Raw genomic sequence first — 17,491 nt, 5'->3', positions numbered from 1 at the left:
CAAAGACACAATTATGAGAGAGCACTTTTTTCTTTAACATGACCAAAGTAGGGGAAAATATCCACGGTTAGAGGTTGAAGTCAGTGAGGACCAGATCCAGGAGTCAATTATATTTTCTTTTCCTCTTTGTAACTAGTCTTCAACTAGCTGATAAAAGAACCCCAAAGAGGAACGTGGTAGCTCACCCCGCCACCTGGGAAGAACTTCATATATTCTCAAATCCCTTCGGAAAGAGGAAGATGACACCACTAAGACTGTAATTAACCAAAAATCAGTCTTGAGAGAGGCTGTAAGATTTGAGACTCTACTAGTGAATGAGCAGCATTTTGGATAACACATTATAGAGCTCAAAGATAAGTTAGTCAACTGGAGACATTCTGCCAGCACGGCCAGTGTACAGAACCATTTTTCTAACCCTGACAGCTATACAAAGAAATACTGTCTATTAAAGAAAGGGAAAGCATAAGCTCCCCTATTTTATACTGGACAGAACAGACTCCTAATACACCTAGCCCTTAAGTACATCTTTTCCAACAAGGACTGGCTAAAAACCCCAGACTTGAGCTGGAAAGTCAAAGTTGCTTGCACCCTACAGCTCACTCATCTTTATAACCTCTGTGGGTAAAAACAAGTGACTGTTAGGATTCATCTCTACAGAAAGGCACATGCAACAAAGCTGGCCCACGACGTGCGGACAGTCGCAGAGCAGGAAGCCAGAACCGGCCCGTGAGCCCAAGGGCGCACTTTGGGCACTGATCACTCCCCCGCGCCTCCCGTGGACGGACCCGCAGACGATACCTTGTTCTGTTCGACCTGGCTTTTCACAGCCTCGGTGTCCGTAGGTGTGGGCGCCTGGTGCCACTTCGTGGCAGTGCTGCCCATGGTCTGCAGCCACTGCATCATGGCGCTGGACTCCTCCTGAGCCTTCTGCAGTCTGGAGAGCTTGGTGCTCAGCTCGCCTATCTTGTCCTTAAGCAAGAGGCCAAGATCTTCATAGCCATGGCTTATGTCAGTCATATCCTTTTTAATGGATGCTAAGCCTAGACGTAAGAAAAAAAATTAATACTGACACATTTTCAGGGTATTTAGAGCTCCGGAAATCAAAATTGGTTTTACGTAATATTTCCTTCTATTGGGTTGGTCAAAAGTTTGTTAGGGTTCTTCAATAAGACGTTACTGAAAAGCCAGAACAAACTATTTTGGCCAACCTGACATGTGGTCAAGATTAAGTTTACTATGATAAAGTCATAGTGTTTAGAACTAAACGTCACTATCATCTTACAATGCTACTTCATGACCCATACACACAGCATAATACCAGTGAAATGAGATATTTTAAATGGAATAAACTACCCAAACCATGAAAGGTTACATACTAATTCCTCAGGTATCAAATTAAAAACTAGCTCAAACAATGTTATCCGAAGTGAGAAAATACCTCAAATTAACCCAAAAGAAGGAAACATAAACCAAATGCCAAACTGAATGACCAGACTTTACCCTCAAATGAACGAAATTGCATAGAATGTTACATAAATATGTTATTTATGGAGAACATGATTTTTTCATACCACTTTAATTAAAAATTTGAAATTTTGATAGAACTATTTTTATTCCTACAAAGATTTTCTCTTTCTCAAAAAAAACAAAAAAACAAAACCAAGTTATTAAATCAAGAAGAATTTAAAGTTACTATTTACCTTTATTTGCCAAAATGTCCTGAGTATCTGTGGCTGTTCCTTCACCATTTAATATTACTCCACCTGCAAAAATATTAAAACTGAAGTCACCATAGACTTCTGTCATATTACATGTGTATTAATAGCAGGCGGCATTAAAAAAAATAGGCGCTCAGTCGTGTCAGACTCTTTGCAACCCCATGGACTGTAGCCCGTCAGGCTCCTCCGTCCATGGAATTCTCCAGGCAAGAGTACTGGTTGCTATTCCCTTCTTCAGGGAACCTTCCCCACCCAGGGATCAAACTTTCCTGAGCTGCAGGCAGATTCTTTATCATCTGAGCCACCAGGGAAGCCTCGGTGGCATTAAAGCAAACCCCATAAACAGTAATTATTTTAAAACGTTATTATATTTTAAAATTTAAAATACTGATTCAATTTCAAAATCAAACGAAGGTTTAAAAGATCAAGCTGTGTCCTCTCTTCTGTATAAAATTTACTCCTAAAGTCATAACACGATCAATTTAAACTCCAGAGTTTCAGAAACTTTAGATTACTGATACATTAATCATTAACTATTCATCTGTAAGACAATTCTGGGGTGATAATTGCTTTAAAGCTGAAGTTATTTTAGTGATACAGTCACTGAAGCACAGAAGCCGGTTACAGCGTGTATTGCTTGAAGCATGAATGCCTGACGGACAGAAGAACATCCACCTCAATGTAAGGAGCTGGAACTGTCTGCTGCAGTGAGTCTTTTCATGGGTTTACTGGAGGCGGAATAATGTAAAAAGACATGAAAGAAACCCCACTGAATCAATGCAGGGAGAGGAGGTACAGGAGCTGGGGCACTGGCCCTGGTGTCCGTCCCGCCTGAGCTCAGACCAGCCCGCTCATGACCCCGTGGGTCTGCACAGACACATCCAGACCTCCCAGCCGCTGGGGAGAGGAAGACCTGGCTCATGAAACCCCAGTGGGAATTAAAGACAGTCACCCTACTGCCTAGAAACAAGAACTACTCGGTGAGTGGTAGTAATTATTTCTCTTTAATTCTATAAACATCTAGCATCGCTATCTTTCTCATAATCAAAATATTTTTAAAAAATCAAGTAAGACTTTCTCATGTGAGTACGCCTTGGCTCTCTCTCCAAAACACATTTCCCCCAACTAAACACATGAGAACAAGCCTGAACAAAAACACTTAAATATCTGAATCTTTATCTAAGTGTTGTCCCCTTAAAAAAAAAAAAATCACACACCATGGTGTTTCAAATGAAGTGAAAATGCCCTGTAGAAACTCAAGATTAATTCCTATCATGCTTGGGAGTTGTTAAAGAGCAGGGAAAAAAATGTTTTTTGCTTATTACAAATACAAAGAGGACATGAAGAACTAATATAAAACACCACAGAATTCCTTCCCTTTAAAAAAAAAAAATCAAAACCTTGACATTTCAGGAAATCTGACTAGGAGAGAAAGGAGCGATCGTCACACACATATACTGTGAGTATTGCCTGAAATGGGATTAATAGAGCAGAATAAACGGTGGGGGGAGAGGGGCCCAGCTGAACGCCAGCCTCACAAAGGGGACAGTCGATGGTGGAAAGAGCAGATAAACCAGAGGATCCTCAGAAACCCTCAGAATAAAGATGCGAGATCTGCCTCAAGTCTCCTCGTGGATTATTTCAAACCTGATAGTGACAACAATATAAATATGCCTTAAACTTAAAACCCTATCTACAACTTAAATTTTAGAACCCTTATTTATGTAAGACTCTCCCTTTCTGTTGAGAAGCATGATAAGACTGTGATTCAGACATGCTGGCTAACATAAGACAGGACTGTTTTCTTTGGGAATAAAGGAATAAAGCAGATGGGAATAAATTAAGAGAAGTCCACTTGACAAAAAGAGAAAAAAAAGCAAACCCGTTTCCTCCCCTTACTTTCTTCTTTCCCAGGAGACCAGGCACATTTCTTTATCAAATATTTCAAACAGAATTTCTACATTTTCATCAATGAAGGTAAAAACGAACAAACTGGAATCTAATCTTTCCCCTTTCCCAACATAATGCTTCTTATTCTTACAGATGGATTTGGCTACATTTTAAATTGCAGGGAAACCTAAGAGATCTGAAATCTGAACAGTGCAGACACTCTTCCTGGCAGCATTTAGCATATTTAGACATGTCATATTTCTTGTCACTTTCCCTTTGCATTTCTGAAGTTATCTTATGCATTAATTAAAATAAATAACATACACACGTGAAATAAACACAGGTGGACCCAACTCTTAGGGGTCTTCCCACAAATGCAAACAATGCGCATACCTGATTTAACAGCTGCTATGGCCTTCGCAGGGGTTGTCACAGCACTTATCAAGTTACATAGTGAGTTCCCACTGCTGCTGACTTTCTGAATCTCTGGTGTTTTTAAGCTCCACTTCTCTTGTAATTTCTTGAGATATAAAAATACATTATTTTTCAGTCTTAGTAATCTTTTCCAAGTTACACATTATAATCCAGGGTCTTAAACACATCTTAAAACAGTGACGATTGTGGCTTCTGACTTATGGGAGAGTGGATGGACGAGAAGGACAGCATCTCTATTCGTTTCAACAGCCCAGGTGACTGTTAACACTGTCGGTAGTGAGGAGTGGGGTCGGGTCCATCCTGAATTCTGCTCCCAGCCACAGTGGAAGCTGGGCTACCCCCAGCTGCCATGAGTTCCAAAGTAACTGTCAACTGTAAGTCTGCAAACTGTGCGAGGCCACAGACAAGCTACAAGAAGAAATGTACTAGAAACTGTTCTTAAAAATGTAAATTCAGAATTCCATTTAATAGTGAATTTTAATTATCAAAATTTCAATGAATTTTTTAATATCTAAAACTCATCCTATTATTTTCTTCCAGCATTGGGATTAATAAACAGAACATACACTTTTTAACTTTAAATAGTATATAACAAAGGAGATTCAAGCAACCCAACAACATTTTAAAAATAAAAATTAGACTACATGATGAGCTTCAAACATACAATAAACAGTTGGAATAAATATAAGGACAAAAGAAAAATAATAAACGTGCATATGTTAAATAATAAGATTCAAAGGAAAAACACCTCTTTTTATATAAAGCATATAAATGATGAATAATTGAAATACTCATGTATATCTACTCAAATTATACATCCCTAAAGCTATCACAAAAAGAATAAAAATAATGAAATCATAGAAAGGCACTAGATAAATATCATTTAAAAGCAGACAAAAATAATGTAAAAACTTCAGTGAATTTTAAAAAATATACAACTCCACAATTTGGAGTAGAAATCTTGCCATAACTGGTCCTAAGTTTTAGACCTGAGTCAGATGACAAAATATTCAAATAACTTCTATCTTCAGATACTGGTTGGAGTGATTATATCCAAACTAGAGCGAAATGCAAAACTGAAGAAAAGCACCTCTTATTAACACTATGAGAAACAGTATAAAAAACAAGTGAAACGAAGTGGAGACGTGGGGGGAAGAAACCTGGGCCACTCGGCAACTCACTAAGGCGTCTCCATAAAAAAGCAAGCTGACTGCAAGTCTGTGTCCTCTAAAGGTTCGGTGAAACCCATGTCATGATTCCCAAATTTCACCAAAATGCACTGCATATTCATGAAGATCTAACATGAACAGGAAGCCTCTATTCCTATGAAAAGGAAACCTGTCATTCCTAACACCGGCAAATGAGAACTTAGCATCAAATACAGACACTGATTCACCTTAGTTTCTTCCAAAGATTTCTGCAAATCTTCTGCACCAAAAGAAGGCTGCACAACGGGAACTTTTTCTGTGGTTTCTTTTATCCATGATTTTAATGATTTAACCAGGACTTGAAAGGCACCCATCTGTTCTTGACAAGAAGATACTGCTTCTTTCCTAGATCACAAACATCATTGATGAACTTCAGCCACAAAGGGAGATACTCCAAAGGACTCATAACTAATAAACAAAGTATTACTCTTATATCAGATTTACCATTAAGGAAAAAGATCTTCGCCCATGCACATGCCAACCCTGATATAGGAGGGAAGATTTCCTAGGTGCAAGGGAAATCAGTGAAGTCCTTGTCTATGTTTTCAGTGGAGTCCGCAGATCAAGACAGAATGGTTATGATGTCTGTCACCCATATGGAACAGCTCTTTACAGCGCTACACAAACTCTAAAGGCCAGAGAAACATCTTTAACATGATTTAGAGTCAGCGTGCTTTCATCTGTCGGCTTTATACTGTGCGAGACGCCAGCAGGCTGAGAACCAGAGGGAAACCTGTCACCGACGGGAGGGGGAGACAGCGCCACCCAGTGGTGCCTGTGCTGCATTACAGGCCAGGCCAGCTCAGCTCAGCTCAATCCAGCCCAGCCCAGCCCAGCCCAGCCCAGTCCAGTCCAGTCCAACTCAGCTCAGCCCAGTCCAGCTCGGCCCAGTCATATCTGACTCTGCGACCCATGGGCTGCAGCACGCCAGGCTTCCCTGTCCATCACCTATTCCCGGAGCTTGCTCAAACTCATGTCCATCGAGTCGATGCCATCCAGCCATCTCATCCTCTGCTGTCAATTTAGTGAAGTAAACTGGTCAGTTTAGTGAAGGCCAGTAAACTGGTCTTCAATGGACATGAACCTGGACAAACGCCAGGAGACAGTGAGGAACAGGGAAGCCTGGCATGCTGCAGTCCATGTGGTTGTGAAGAGCTAGACATGACTTGGCAACTGAAAGACAAATCGGGTCTTTAGAGAGGACAGGACTGAGTTTCTAAAACACAAGGTGAGACCTAGCGATGCTGAATTTTAATGGATGCCTCCTCCCCCACAGGTACTCAGAAAGTTCCATGGTGAACTGTACACAGACTTCCCTGGACACTCAGCACCAGAGATGAAGGGCACCCGCCTGGCACATACACAGCTCTGAGGAGAGGTCTGGCATCTGGATTTGGCCCCCGGACACTTTGTGGATCGTGTGTGCTCACGTGCAGGGGTGTGGATTATCAGCAGAAAGTCCGCGGCTGCTAAACTAATCACCGAGGACCACGTGGTTTTACCACTGGGTCCATTTGACAGAAAAAACCTAGAGTTTACCCAGGGAAACCAAGATTATTTCTTCTGTGCAATGTGAACTAAATGGGATGCAAATGATAGCTCTGTGAGTGGTTCACACAGCATGCAAAAGTTTCAGGTAGAGAATTCTAAAGAAATAAAAAGAGTTGAAAGAGAAATGGCTACTTTCTATCTTTGAGGGGGGGAAGGGGAGGCTTCTGTAAGAACTCTGGCAAAACCAGATATATATTCTAAACTAGTACGAGATCAACAGTGTATTCAGTAAAAGCTCAGTCACAAGGCTCACCCCTGTGCAGTTTTTTACCTTAATTTAGGTTCACTTTTGTATCTTGTTTGTTCATGGAATCACGTCTGATCTACAACTCCTTAAAAACCAAACTATTTTTTTTTTTAAAAAAGGCATCTAGAACTACATTGGATTGATGCATAGTTTCTGAACTGAGCCCAGAAAGCCATGGCCACTGGCTATCTTTCAAGGTTATTTCAAGGTTTTTGCTGAAGGTTTCAGACTAAAGTAAGTTTAGACAACTTTCAGTAAAATACTGCCACCACCATGTTCCTCACATAATGCTTTGTACTTTCATATAAGAATAATTTACTTCCCCTCCTAAATAATTTAACAAAAATACACCTCATTTTAACAGCAAAAGAATTAGCAATATAGAAGTACTTATAATTGCCCTATGCTTATTTCTCAAGTTTCCAAAACTGTTCCAGGTATCTGCGTTAAGGAAATAAAAATCATGCATTCCAATTAGTATCAAATGGAATAAAACTCAGTTTCCTAAGTGGTGCTTACTTTTCTTTGACAGTGTCCTCCATTTCCTTGAATTTCTTTGACAAATTATTTGTTTTTTCAAAAACCAGAGCCTTATCCCCTGGCAAGCCATGGCTAGAGATCTCCTTCAAGAGATTCTGCAAAACTTCCAGATCTTTCTTGCGTTCTAGCAATTCAGATGTTGATTCCTGCAAAACATCAATATGAGATGTTGCTGCGGACACAGAGAACAGACTCGTGGCTGTCAAAGGGGAGGGGTCGGGGAGAGATGGGGTCGGGGTTTGAGATCAGCAGAGGCAGACTCTTATACGCAGGAGGACAAGCAGGGTCCCACTGGCATCCGATGATAAACCACGATGGAAAAGAATATGGAAAAGAGCACATATACTTATATATATACACAAATACCCTTTTTCAACAACACGAAAGACGACTCTACACATCACCAAATGGCCAACACCGAAAGCAAATTGATTACATTCTTTGTGGCCAAAGGTGGAGAGGCTATAAACAGTCAGCAAAACAAGACCTGGGAGCTGACTGTGGCTCAGATCACCAGCTTCTCAGGAAAATTCAGGCTTAAACTAAGAAAGTGGGGAAGACCACTAGGCCAGCCAGGTATGACTTAAGTCAAATCCCCTATGAATATGCAGCAGAGGTAACAAATAGATTCAGCGATCAGAACTTGTAAACACTGTGCCTGAAACTGTGGACGGATGTCTGTAACATTGTACAGGACACAGCAAACAAACCCATCCCAAAGAAAAAGAAAAGCGAGAAGGCGCAGTGGTTATCTGAGGAGGCCTCACAAATAGCAAAAGGGAGAAGAGAAGTGAAACGCAAGGGAGAAAGGGAAAGGCGTATCCAACTAAACGCAGATTTCCAAAGAACAGCACAGAGAGACAGGAAGGCCTTCTTCAATGATCAGTGTATAAAACCAGAAGAAAACAACAGAGGGGAAACACTAGAGATCTCCTCAGGGAAACTGGAGATACCAAGGGGTCATTTTGCCCAAAGATGGGCACAGAACAGGAAATACAGGGTAGACACCTAGCAGATGCTGAAGAGATCAAGCAGAGATGGAAAGAATACACAGAAAAACTGTGTAAAAAAGATCGCAATGAACTGGATGACTACGATGGTGTGGTCAGCCACCCAGAGCCAGACATTCTGAAGAGCAAAGCCAAGTGGGCCTTAGGAAGCGTTGCTATTAATAAAGCTAGTGGATGCAATGGAATTCCAGTAGAGCTATGCAAAACCCTGAAGGATGGATGATACCATCAAGGTGCTGCATTCGATACGTCAAAAATCTGGAAGACCCAGCAGTGGCCACAGGACTGAAAAAGGTCAATCCTCATCCCAATTTCCAAGAAGAGTACTACTAAAGAATGTGCTAGCCATTAGACAATGGCTCTCATCTCCCATGCTAGTAAGGTCATGCTTAAAATCTTGCATGCTAGGTTTCAGCATTATGTGAACCAAGAACTTCTAGATATCCAAGCTGGGTTTTAAAAAGGCAGAGGAACCAGAGATCAAATTGCCAACATTCACTGGATCATAGAAAAAGCAAGGGAATTCCAGAAAAACACCTACCTCTTTTTTCATTGATTACACCAAAGCATTTGACTGTATGGATTATAATAAATTGTGGAAAGCTCTTAAAGAGATGGGACTACCAGACCACCTGACCGGTCTCCCAAGAAATCTGTGTGCAGGTCAGGAAGCAACTATTAGAGCCCTGTATGGAACCACTGGCTGGTCAAAAGAAAGGAGGATGACAGGGCCATCTGCTGTCACTGTGTCTGTTTAATTTATGTGCTGAGCACATCAGGAGAAATGCTGGGCTAGGTGAGTTATAAGCTGGAATCAAGATAGGCAGGAGAAACATCAACAACCTCAGATATGCGGATGATATACCACTTTAAGGGAAGAAAGCGAAGAGGAACTCAAAGAGCCTCTGATGAGGGTGAAGGAGGAGAATGAAAGAGCCAGCTTAAGATTCAACATTCAAAAAACAAAGATCATGGCGTCCAGCCCGATTACTTCATGGCAAAGAGAGGGGAAAAAAGTGAAAGCAGTGACAGATTTCCTCTTCCTGGGATCTAAAATCACTGTGGATGGGGACTGCAGCCATGAAATCAGAAAATGCTTGCTTCTTGGCAGGAAAGCTACGACAAACCTAGAGAATATGCTGTGAAGCAGAGACATTACACTGCCAAAAAGGTCTGCATTGTCAAGGCTGTGGTCTTCCCAGTGGTCATGTAGATTTGTGACAGCTGGACCATAAAGAAGGCAGAGCACCGAAGAATTGATGCCTTTGAACTGTGGTGCTGGAGAAGACTCCTCAGAGTCCCTGGGACAGCAAGGAGATCCAACTAGTCAATCTTAAGGGAAATCAATCTTGAACACTCGTTGGAAGGACTGATGCTCAAGCTGAAACTCCCATATTTTGGTCATCTGATGCGAACAGCTGACTCACTGGCAAAGTCCCTGATGCTGGGAAAGATTGAGGGCAGAAGGAGACGAGGGTGTCAGAGGATGAGATGGCTGGACGGCATCACCGAGGCAATGGGCATGAACTTGGGCAAACTTTGGGAGATGGTGAGGGACAGGGAGGCCTGGCATGCTGCAGTCACGGGATTGCAAAGGGTCAGATCTGACTGGGCGACTGAACACCACCACCACACACACACACATAAAACTGACTTAGTTTGCTGTACGGCAGAAATTAACACAACACTGTAAATCAACTAGACTTCGGTAACAAAAATAAAACTATAGGATGCTGCCAGATCTTCAAAGGGCATCCCACCAAGTTGTAGGTATAGACGCAAATGACCCTTCTCAGAATGTCACAGAGCGATCCTGCCTATGATTAAAGTGTAAACCAACATGCAGGCAGGCTGTCTGAAAGAGAACATGGTAAACTTTAATTGAAAAATGCACTCTACATTCTACTCTGAGTTCTGGAAAACGATATGCGTAGTACCTATGATATACAGAAAATGAGAGATGGGGTTCACTTCTGGGCAATGAGCAGAGGCCTCAAGGAGGAGATGGGCTCTGAAGTTTTTAAAGGAGAAAAGCACGGATCTTTTCCAATCCATCAGCAATTTAAATAACGCCTGTTAATCTTGATTCTGCCCGTAAATGTATGTGCTCGTCTTGGCTGCTGACATACTTGATCAGCCTTATGAGTTCCACGGAAGACATACCTGCATAAACTGAGACAGCTCAGTAACATCCTTCCCAGGTACATCGGCCTCAGTGAGAGCCTGGGTTTTGGCTTCTAAGAACGTCTGGAGCTTTTCTGAGAGGCTCTCAAACCGCTCCACTTTGGTTTTGAGCTTCTCCATCTGGGCAAGTTTTTCTTTGTGTTTGTGACTTGCTTCTGAAAAGCGGAAGGCTAAGTCCTTCATCCGGGCCTGTAGCGAGGACGCGGTGGATGGGTCGGCAGTTTCCGTGAACCTGTTTACTTTCTCATTCATGGCATTTATGCTGCTCTGCCGCCCTGCAATGTCCTGCTCCAGCATCTGAAATGAACCAAATTATGTATGTACCAAATGAACCAAATAGTATGTAATAATACTATTACATAAGTAATAGAATGATGTTTACAAATAACATCACAGACTTGTCAAGATTACTGTTCGTAACAACAGAAGCTTGAGCCACCTGTGACTACGGAAGCTAACGGGAGTGACAGACCAGCTGATGGGGTCCCCCACCCCCAGCCCACCCCACCCCCAGCCCCCGCCCCGGCCAGCCAGGGAGCCTGGAGACAGCTGGCCGGCTGCCCCGGAGACGCAGCAGGCGGCCGCCACTCGGCGACCCCAGGACCTCCCGCAGCCCAGGGATTAGCCACGCTCCTGGTTTTCCGAAGGCCAGACAACAAGACTGATCTGATTAACTCCTGGGCAGCGGGCTGAAGCCGGGCGAACAAACAGGGCCCGGTGTGTGAGACGCCCTCTGCCACGAGCGATGCTCAGGAAAGGTACACGCAGCCCGTCTCTGCTCCTTCACCCACGTGACCGTGCAAGCACTACTTTCTGTGCTGCTATACTCGGGAAACATCTCTTTACGCCTTAAATTCATCTTAAATCTACCCATCTGTGGAGCTCATGACACTTTTTTCAATATAATTTTTAACTGAGCTATAACTGACATATACATATAACATTATGCTACAGTAATGTTAAACAGTAAATCAGTTTCAGCTGCACGACATAACTGGGCTCCCCCGATGCCCCAGCAGGTAAAGAATCTGCCTGCAATGCAGGAGTCACAGGAGATGTGGGTTCAGCCCCTGGGTCAGGAAGATCCCCTGGAGAAGGAAATGGCAAGCCAATATTCTTGCCTGAAAACTCCCACGGACAGAGGAACCTGGCGGGCTCCAATTCAATGGTTCTCAAAGAGTCAGACATGACTGAGCGACCAAGTTCACACGCGCATATAACATGAAGATTCAGTAGTTGGAAATATTGCTAAATGCTCACCACAATAAGTCTAGGTAACGTTCATCACCACACCAAGTTAAAATTTTTTTCTTGTGATAAAAACTTTTAAGATCTACCCTCTTAGTAACTTTCCTACAATTATTTTGAATTTACCCAATATCAAGTGCTATTTTAGCCAGAGAACCCAACAATATACAGGTTCAAGTTCCCAGGAAACATAAGTCTGTTTTCCCTGAAGAAAATTAGAGGGTTATGCTTTCTGCCATCAAAAATGATGCTTACAACTCAAGACCACATGTTGAGGAGGATATATATATATAAAAGAGCAAATAATGTTACACTGACACTTTATATACAGGTTTTATGTCTGCACATGGGGAAATCAAGGATATATGAATTTTAGGGATGAAAATGTGCAGTGAGGATGAGTGAAAGGCTTTGAGACGCGCAGAGCATGAAAGCATCCACACTTCTTAACTAATCGGAGATGTTTTTACTGTCACTGAAAAGCGGTCTACTTGCTGTCTGGAGTCACTTACGATGCTTTTACTGATGACATCCTGCAAAGCGCTGGAACTCAAGGGCAGTTGGCACGGCTCCTGAAGGCAGCGCTCCACGCCCGCCATCCAGAGCAGCATCTCGTCCAGGCCGTCCTGCACGCTCAGCGAGCGGGTCAGCGTCATCTGCAGCCTCTCGTTCCGCTCGCTCACGGACGCGGACAGGTCATCGTACCTCCCGACAATGTCATCTAGTCCAAAAGAATCAGGGAACGTCAACCACTAAGTGCTCTCTGCCCCCTTCCTTTGCAGAATACGCTAAGGAGAACCACAGAATTCCCACACTAGAACTGGAAGAAGAAGAAAACATTTAAGCGGCAAATTCACATGTGCACCATCAGAGCACCAACAAAACCTGAAAACAGAAAGCAAAGATCCCAGTGGAAAATAGAAAGCTGGGGATTTTTGACTAGTGTCTACATGTGTATATCATCTGGATTTGAAAAGAGCTTTTGGGATGTGTAAACATTTGAACTGTCCCAGAGAAATGAGAGAGTTCCAGATAGCCAATCTTTGGAATATATGGTGGTTTCTCAATGTGACATTTCAGATTAGCCACACTTCTTAACTACGTGGGGGAAAAAGGTGTCAGCTGCACAGAACCAATTTCAAGGAAAAACATACACTTCTAAGGATTTATTCAGAATTCACCTTGACACATAAAAATTATTTCAAAAAAACAAAAACAAAAAAAAAATTATTTCAATCTCTGTCTCTCTTGCTGTCTCTCATACACACACATACACATTTAGGTTTGGTCATGCTTTGCATCCTAAGCAAAGTATTCAAGTACATAGAAGCTGGCAAAGGGAAATGTTAATAGAAAACAGACAACAAAAATCCACATAAAATGAAGGAGGCTGGGATTACACTTCTAAGGTTAACACTGAATTTCTTTGATAAATTTAATAGCAGGGAAAAAGGGAAGAAAAAAAACAAAGTTAACAGACCAACCTATCAGATGAGATTGGTTTCCATTCTGAAGACTAATGATGCTTTAAAAAAAAAAAAATCTTCTGGCTAGTTCTCATTTGTATATAAAGCTCTACATTTCAACATCCTATATTCTATACTGCAGACCAATGAGAAATTCAAAGAACAATGGTTTTTAATGTATTCCCCTCTCCTTTCCTCCCCACAACCTGTCTCTCTGGAAAACAATCGTCAATAACCACTTACTGTCCAAGAATCTGAAAAAATTGTAATGATTTCTGAATGCCGTCATCTGATACACTATAGAATGTTTCAATGCAAGAAAATATTTGACCTGAAGCATTTCTATAAAAATGAAACAACTTATACTCTTATGTTTAGCCCACAGAACATATTCCATATAATTTTTGTTTGTTCTAATATTATATCATGAGAAAATAGTTTGCCAAGTTTTCACCTAACTGAGAGGTTAAACTGGGACGCATTAAGGAGTCAGTGATGCTCCTTTTATGAAAACACTAAGACGGCCCTGGGAAGGGGTGGGGAGGGCACAGTCTCTGATATGCACCTAGGTGCCCAGGGCAGACAGGAGCAGGTTCGAGCTCACAATTCTGTGAAAGTCACAGAGCAGGCCACCCGAACTGCAGGTCACGACTGGCAAGTGAGCCGCTCCTCACATGGGCAGCTCCATGCCTCCCCAGGGCACCATCCTGTCTGCTCCACCGCGGCAAGTAATGTCCCAGGCAAAGGCACTATTCTAATAAACTTGGCACACACAACGCTGTAAATCAACTATACGTCAATTAAAACTTTTTCTAATCAACACGTAGTTTATTTTTGGACTTAGTAATAAAATATTATCACTGAATTCTTAATGTTAGTAACTAAAACTTACTCTAGAAAAATGTACAAACAAAATTTACTTTTAGAATGTTACTTTTTTAAGTGGTAGGTTCTCTTAGAAGTCAACTAGATCTTAAGAGAAACTCCTCTATATCTTAAATATACTTTCACATATCCCCGGAAAACTATGCTAGAGAGAAGTTTTAGTCTTAAAACAGTGTAACATGTGTTAAATAATGTAACACATATTTTTACACAAATGCAAGTCAATTGTGTACACTTAACAATGGGGAAAATGTCAAAATACTTCTTCTAGTCACAGAATCACACATAATATGAGTCTTTTGTCTCCCCCAAGTCCCTTTACAAGTCCTCTCAGCAGTGGTTACCAATGTAACCAGTGCCTGGGACAGAGAAACAACATGTTGTAACTTCCACTCTTAATGTGATCTTATACTTAAACATATTACATTTTTTGTGTCTTATAATCACAATGCACAAAATATGTCAAGATAGTAACATCTGAAATTTATAAATACACATGCATCTCTGAGGATCTATATACACATGCTGAGAAGTACAGGACAGGATGTGTGATCAGGAGATTGTGACTGTCTCCAGAGAACAAACTGGTGGCAGCCAAGGGAATGGGGGTCAGGGAGATGGAGCTGGGGCGTAGCAGACATAAGCTATTGTGCACAGGATGGATAAAGAACAAGGCCCTGCTGCATGGCACAGGGAACTGTGCTCAACATCCTGTGATAAATCACAAAGGAAAAGAACATTATCAGTTCAGTTCAGTCGCTCAGTCGTGTCCGACTCTTTGCGACCCCAGGAATCGCAGCATGCCAGGTCTCCCTGTCCATCACCAACTCCCCGAGTCCACCCAAACCCATGTCCATCAAGTCAGTGATGCCATCCAGCCATCTCATCCTCTATGGTCCCCTTCTCCTCCTGCCCCCAATCCCTCCCAGCATCAGGGTCTTTTCCAATGAGTCAATTCTTTGCAAGAGGTGGCCAAAGTATTGGAGTTTCAGCTTTAGCATCAGTCCTTCCAATGAACACCCAGGACTGATTTCCTTTAGGATGGACTAGTTGGATCTCCTTGCAGCCCAAGGGACTCTCAAGAGTCTTCTCCAACACCACAGTTCAAAATCATCAATTTTTCGGCGCTCAGCTTTCTTCACAGTCCAACTCTCACATCCATATATGACCACTGGAAAAACCACAGCCTTGACTAGACGGACCTTTGTTGGCAAAGTAATGTCTCTGCTTTTTAATATGCTGTCTAGGTTGGTCATAACTTTCCTTCCAAGGAGTAAGCATCTTTTAATTTCATGGCTGCAATCACCATCTGCAGTGATTTTGGAGCCCAAAAATATAAAGTCTGACACTGTTTCCCCATCTATTTCCCATGAAGTGATGGGACCAGATGCCATGATCTTAGTTTTCCGAATGTTGAGTTTTAAGCCAACTTTTTCACTCTCCTCCTTCACTTTCATCAAGAGGCTTTTTAGTTCCTCTTCACTTTCTGCCATAAGGGTGGTGTCATCTGCATATCTGAGGTTATTGTTATTTCTCCCGGCAACCTTGATTCCAGCTTGTGCTTCTTCCAGCCCAGTGTTTCTCATGATGTACTCTGCTTATAAGTTAAATCAGCAGGGTGACAATATACAGACTTGACATACTCCTTTTCCTATTTGCAATCAGTCTGTTGGTCCATGTCCAACAGACATGTTGCTTCCTGACCTGCATATAGGTTTCTCAAGAGGCAGGGTCAGGTGGTCTGGTATTTCCATTTCTTTCAGAATTTTCCAAAGTTTATTGTGATCCACACAGTCAAAGGCTTTGGCATAGTCAATAAAGCAGAAATAGATGTTTTTCTGGAACTCTCTTGGTTTTTGATGATCCAGCAGATGTTGGCAATTTGATCTCTGGTTCCTCTGCCTTTCCTAAAACCAGCTTGAACATCTGGAAGTTCACGGTTCACATACTGCTGAAGCCTGGCTTGGAGAATTTTGAGTGTTACTTTACTAGCGTGTGAGATGAGTGCAATTGTGTGGTAGTTTGAGCATTCTTTGGGATTGCCTTTCTTTGGGATTGAAATGAAAACGGACCCTTTCCAGTCCTGTGGCCACTGCTGAGTTTTCCAAATTTGCTGGCATATTGAGTGCAGAACTTTCACAGCATCATCTTTCAGGATTTGAAATAGCTCAACTGGAATCCCATCACCTCCACTAGCTTTGTTCATAGTGATGCTTTCTAAGGCCCACTTGACTTCGCATTCCAGGATGTCTGGCTCTAGGCGAGTGATCACACCATCGTGATTATCTGGGTCGTGAAGATCTGTTTTGTACAGTTCTTCTGTGTCTTCTTGCCACCTCTTCTTAGTATCTTCTGCTTCTGTTAGGCCCATACCATTTCTGTCCTTTATCGAACCCATCTTTGCCTGAAATGTTCCCTTGGTATCTCTAATTTTCTTGAAGAGATCTCTAGTCTTTCCCATTCGGTTGTTGTCCTCTATTTCTTTGCACTGATCACTGAGGAAGGCTTTCTTATGTCTCCTTGCTATTCTTCGGAACTCTGCATTCACATGGGAGTATCTCTGTGTAAACAGGTGCAACTGAACACTGTGCTGTAGAGCAGAAATTAATACCACACTGCAATTCAACTAGACTTCAGTTTAAACAGCTGATAAAAAAAAGAAACTGCATTTACATCACTGTTTAAATCCACGAAAGAAACACTGTAGCATTAAAAGTGTAACATTTCATATGTTTCTTTCACATTTTCTTGAAATGATGCAGACGTTATGGTCATTATTACGGATATTTTGCCTCCAGGGTTCTTGCTTCTTTGAATACAAAACAATAAATAAGATGAAACATTTTTCTTGTAAGTTGGAAGCATATTGTATACAGCTAGAAATAAGTCATCTGAAAAAAATATTTTTAAAAAAAAGATTCTGAATGTCTGAAAAAACGAAAAAGGTGTCTTCTACAGACACTTCTACAGAGTGGTTTTATTTTTTAAACTCACTTTTGTTGGAGTAGAGTTGATTTACAATGTTGTGTTACTTTCCACGGCACAGCAAAGTGTATCAGTTATCTCTACATACACACATATACAGGGCCTCCCTGGTGGGTGCCTAACA

At 41.9% G+C, this 17,491-nt stretch overlaps 1 protein-coding gene across 17 annotated transcripts in view; it reads right to left on the bottom strand.

The window, feature by feature from the left end:
- DST (dystonin) overlaps positions 1–17,491 on the bottom strand; it is a 522,273-nt gene that overhangs the window by 111,177 nt on the left and 393,605 nt on the right. For all 17 annotated transcript variants that reach the window (XM_043907023.1, XM_043907022.1, XM_043907025.1 and 14 more), the window contains 7 exons: positions 12,544–12,752; positions 10,763–11,080; positions 7,569–7,735; positions 5,440–5,596; positions 4,002–4,128; positions 1,701–1,763; positions 799–1,040 (listed from right to left, as the gene is read on the bottom strand). In XM_043907023.1, the coding sequence (XP_043762958.1) occupies positions 799–1,040; positions 1,701–1,763; positions 4,002–4,128; positions 5,440–5,596; positions 7,569–7,735; positions 10,763–11,080; positions 12,544–12,752 (1,283 nt within the window). The remainder of the gene's footprint in view (positions 1–798; positions 1,041–1,700; positions 1,764–4,001; positions 4,129–5,439; positions 5,597–7,568; positions 7,736–10,762; positions 11,081–12,543; positions 12,753–17,491) is intronic.

Source organism: Cervus elaphus, chromosome 7 (genome assembly GCF_910594005.1).
Source record: "Cervus elaphus chromosome 7, mCerEla1.1, whole genome shotgun sequence".
In the NCBI taxonomy this organism is placed as follows: domain Eukaryota; kingdom Metazoa; phylum Chordata; class Mammalia; order Artiodactyla; family Cervidae; genus Cervus; species Cervus elaphus.
This window is presented reverse-complemented; position numbering and strand designations above follow the sequence as displayed.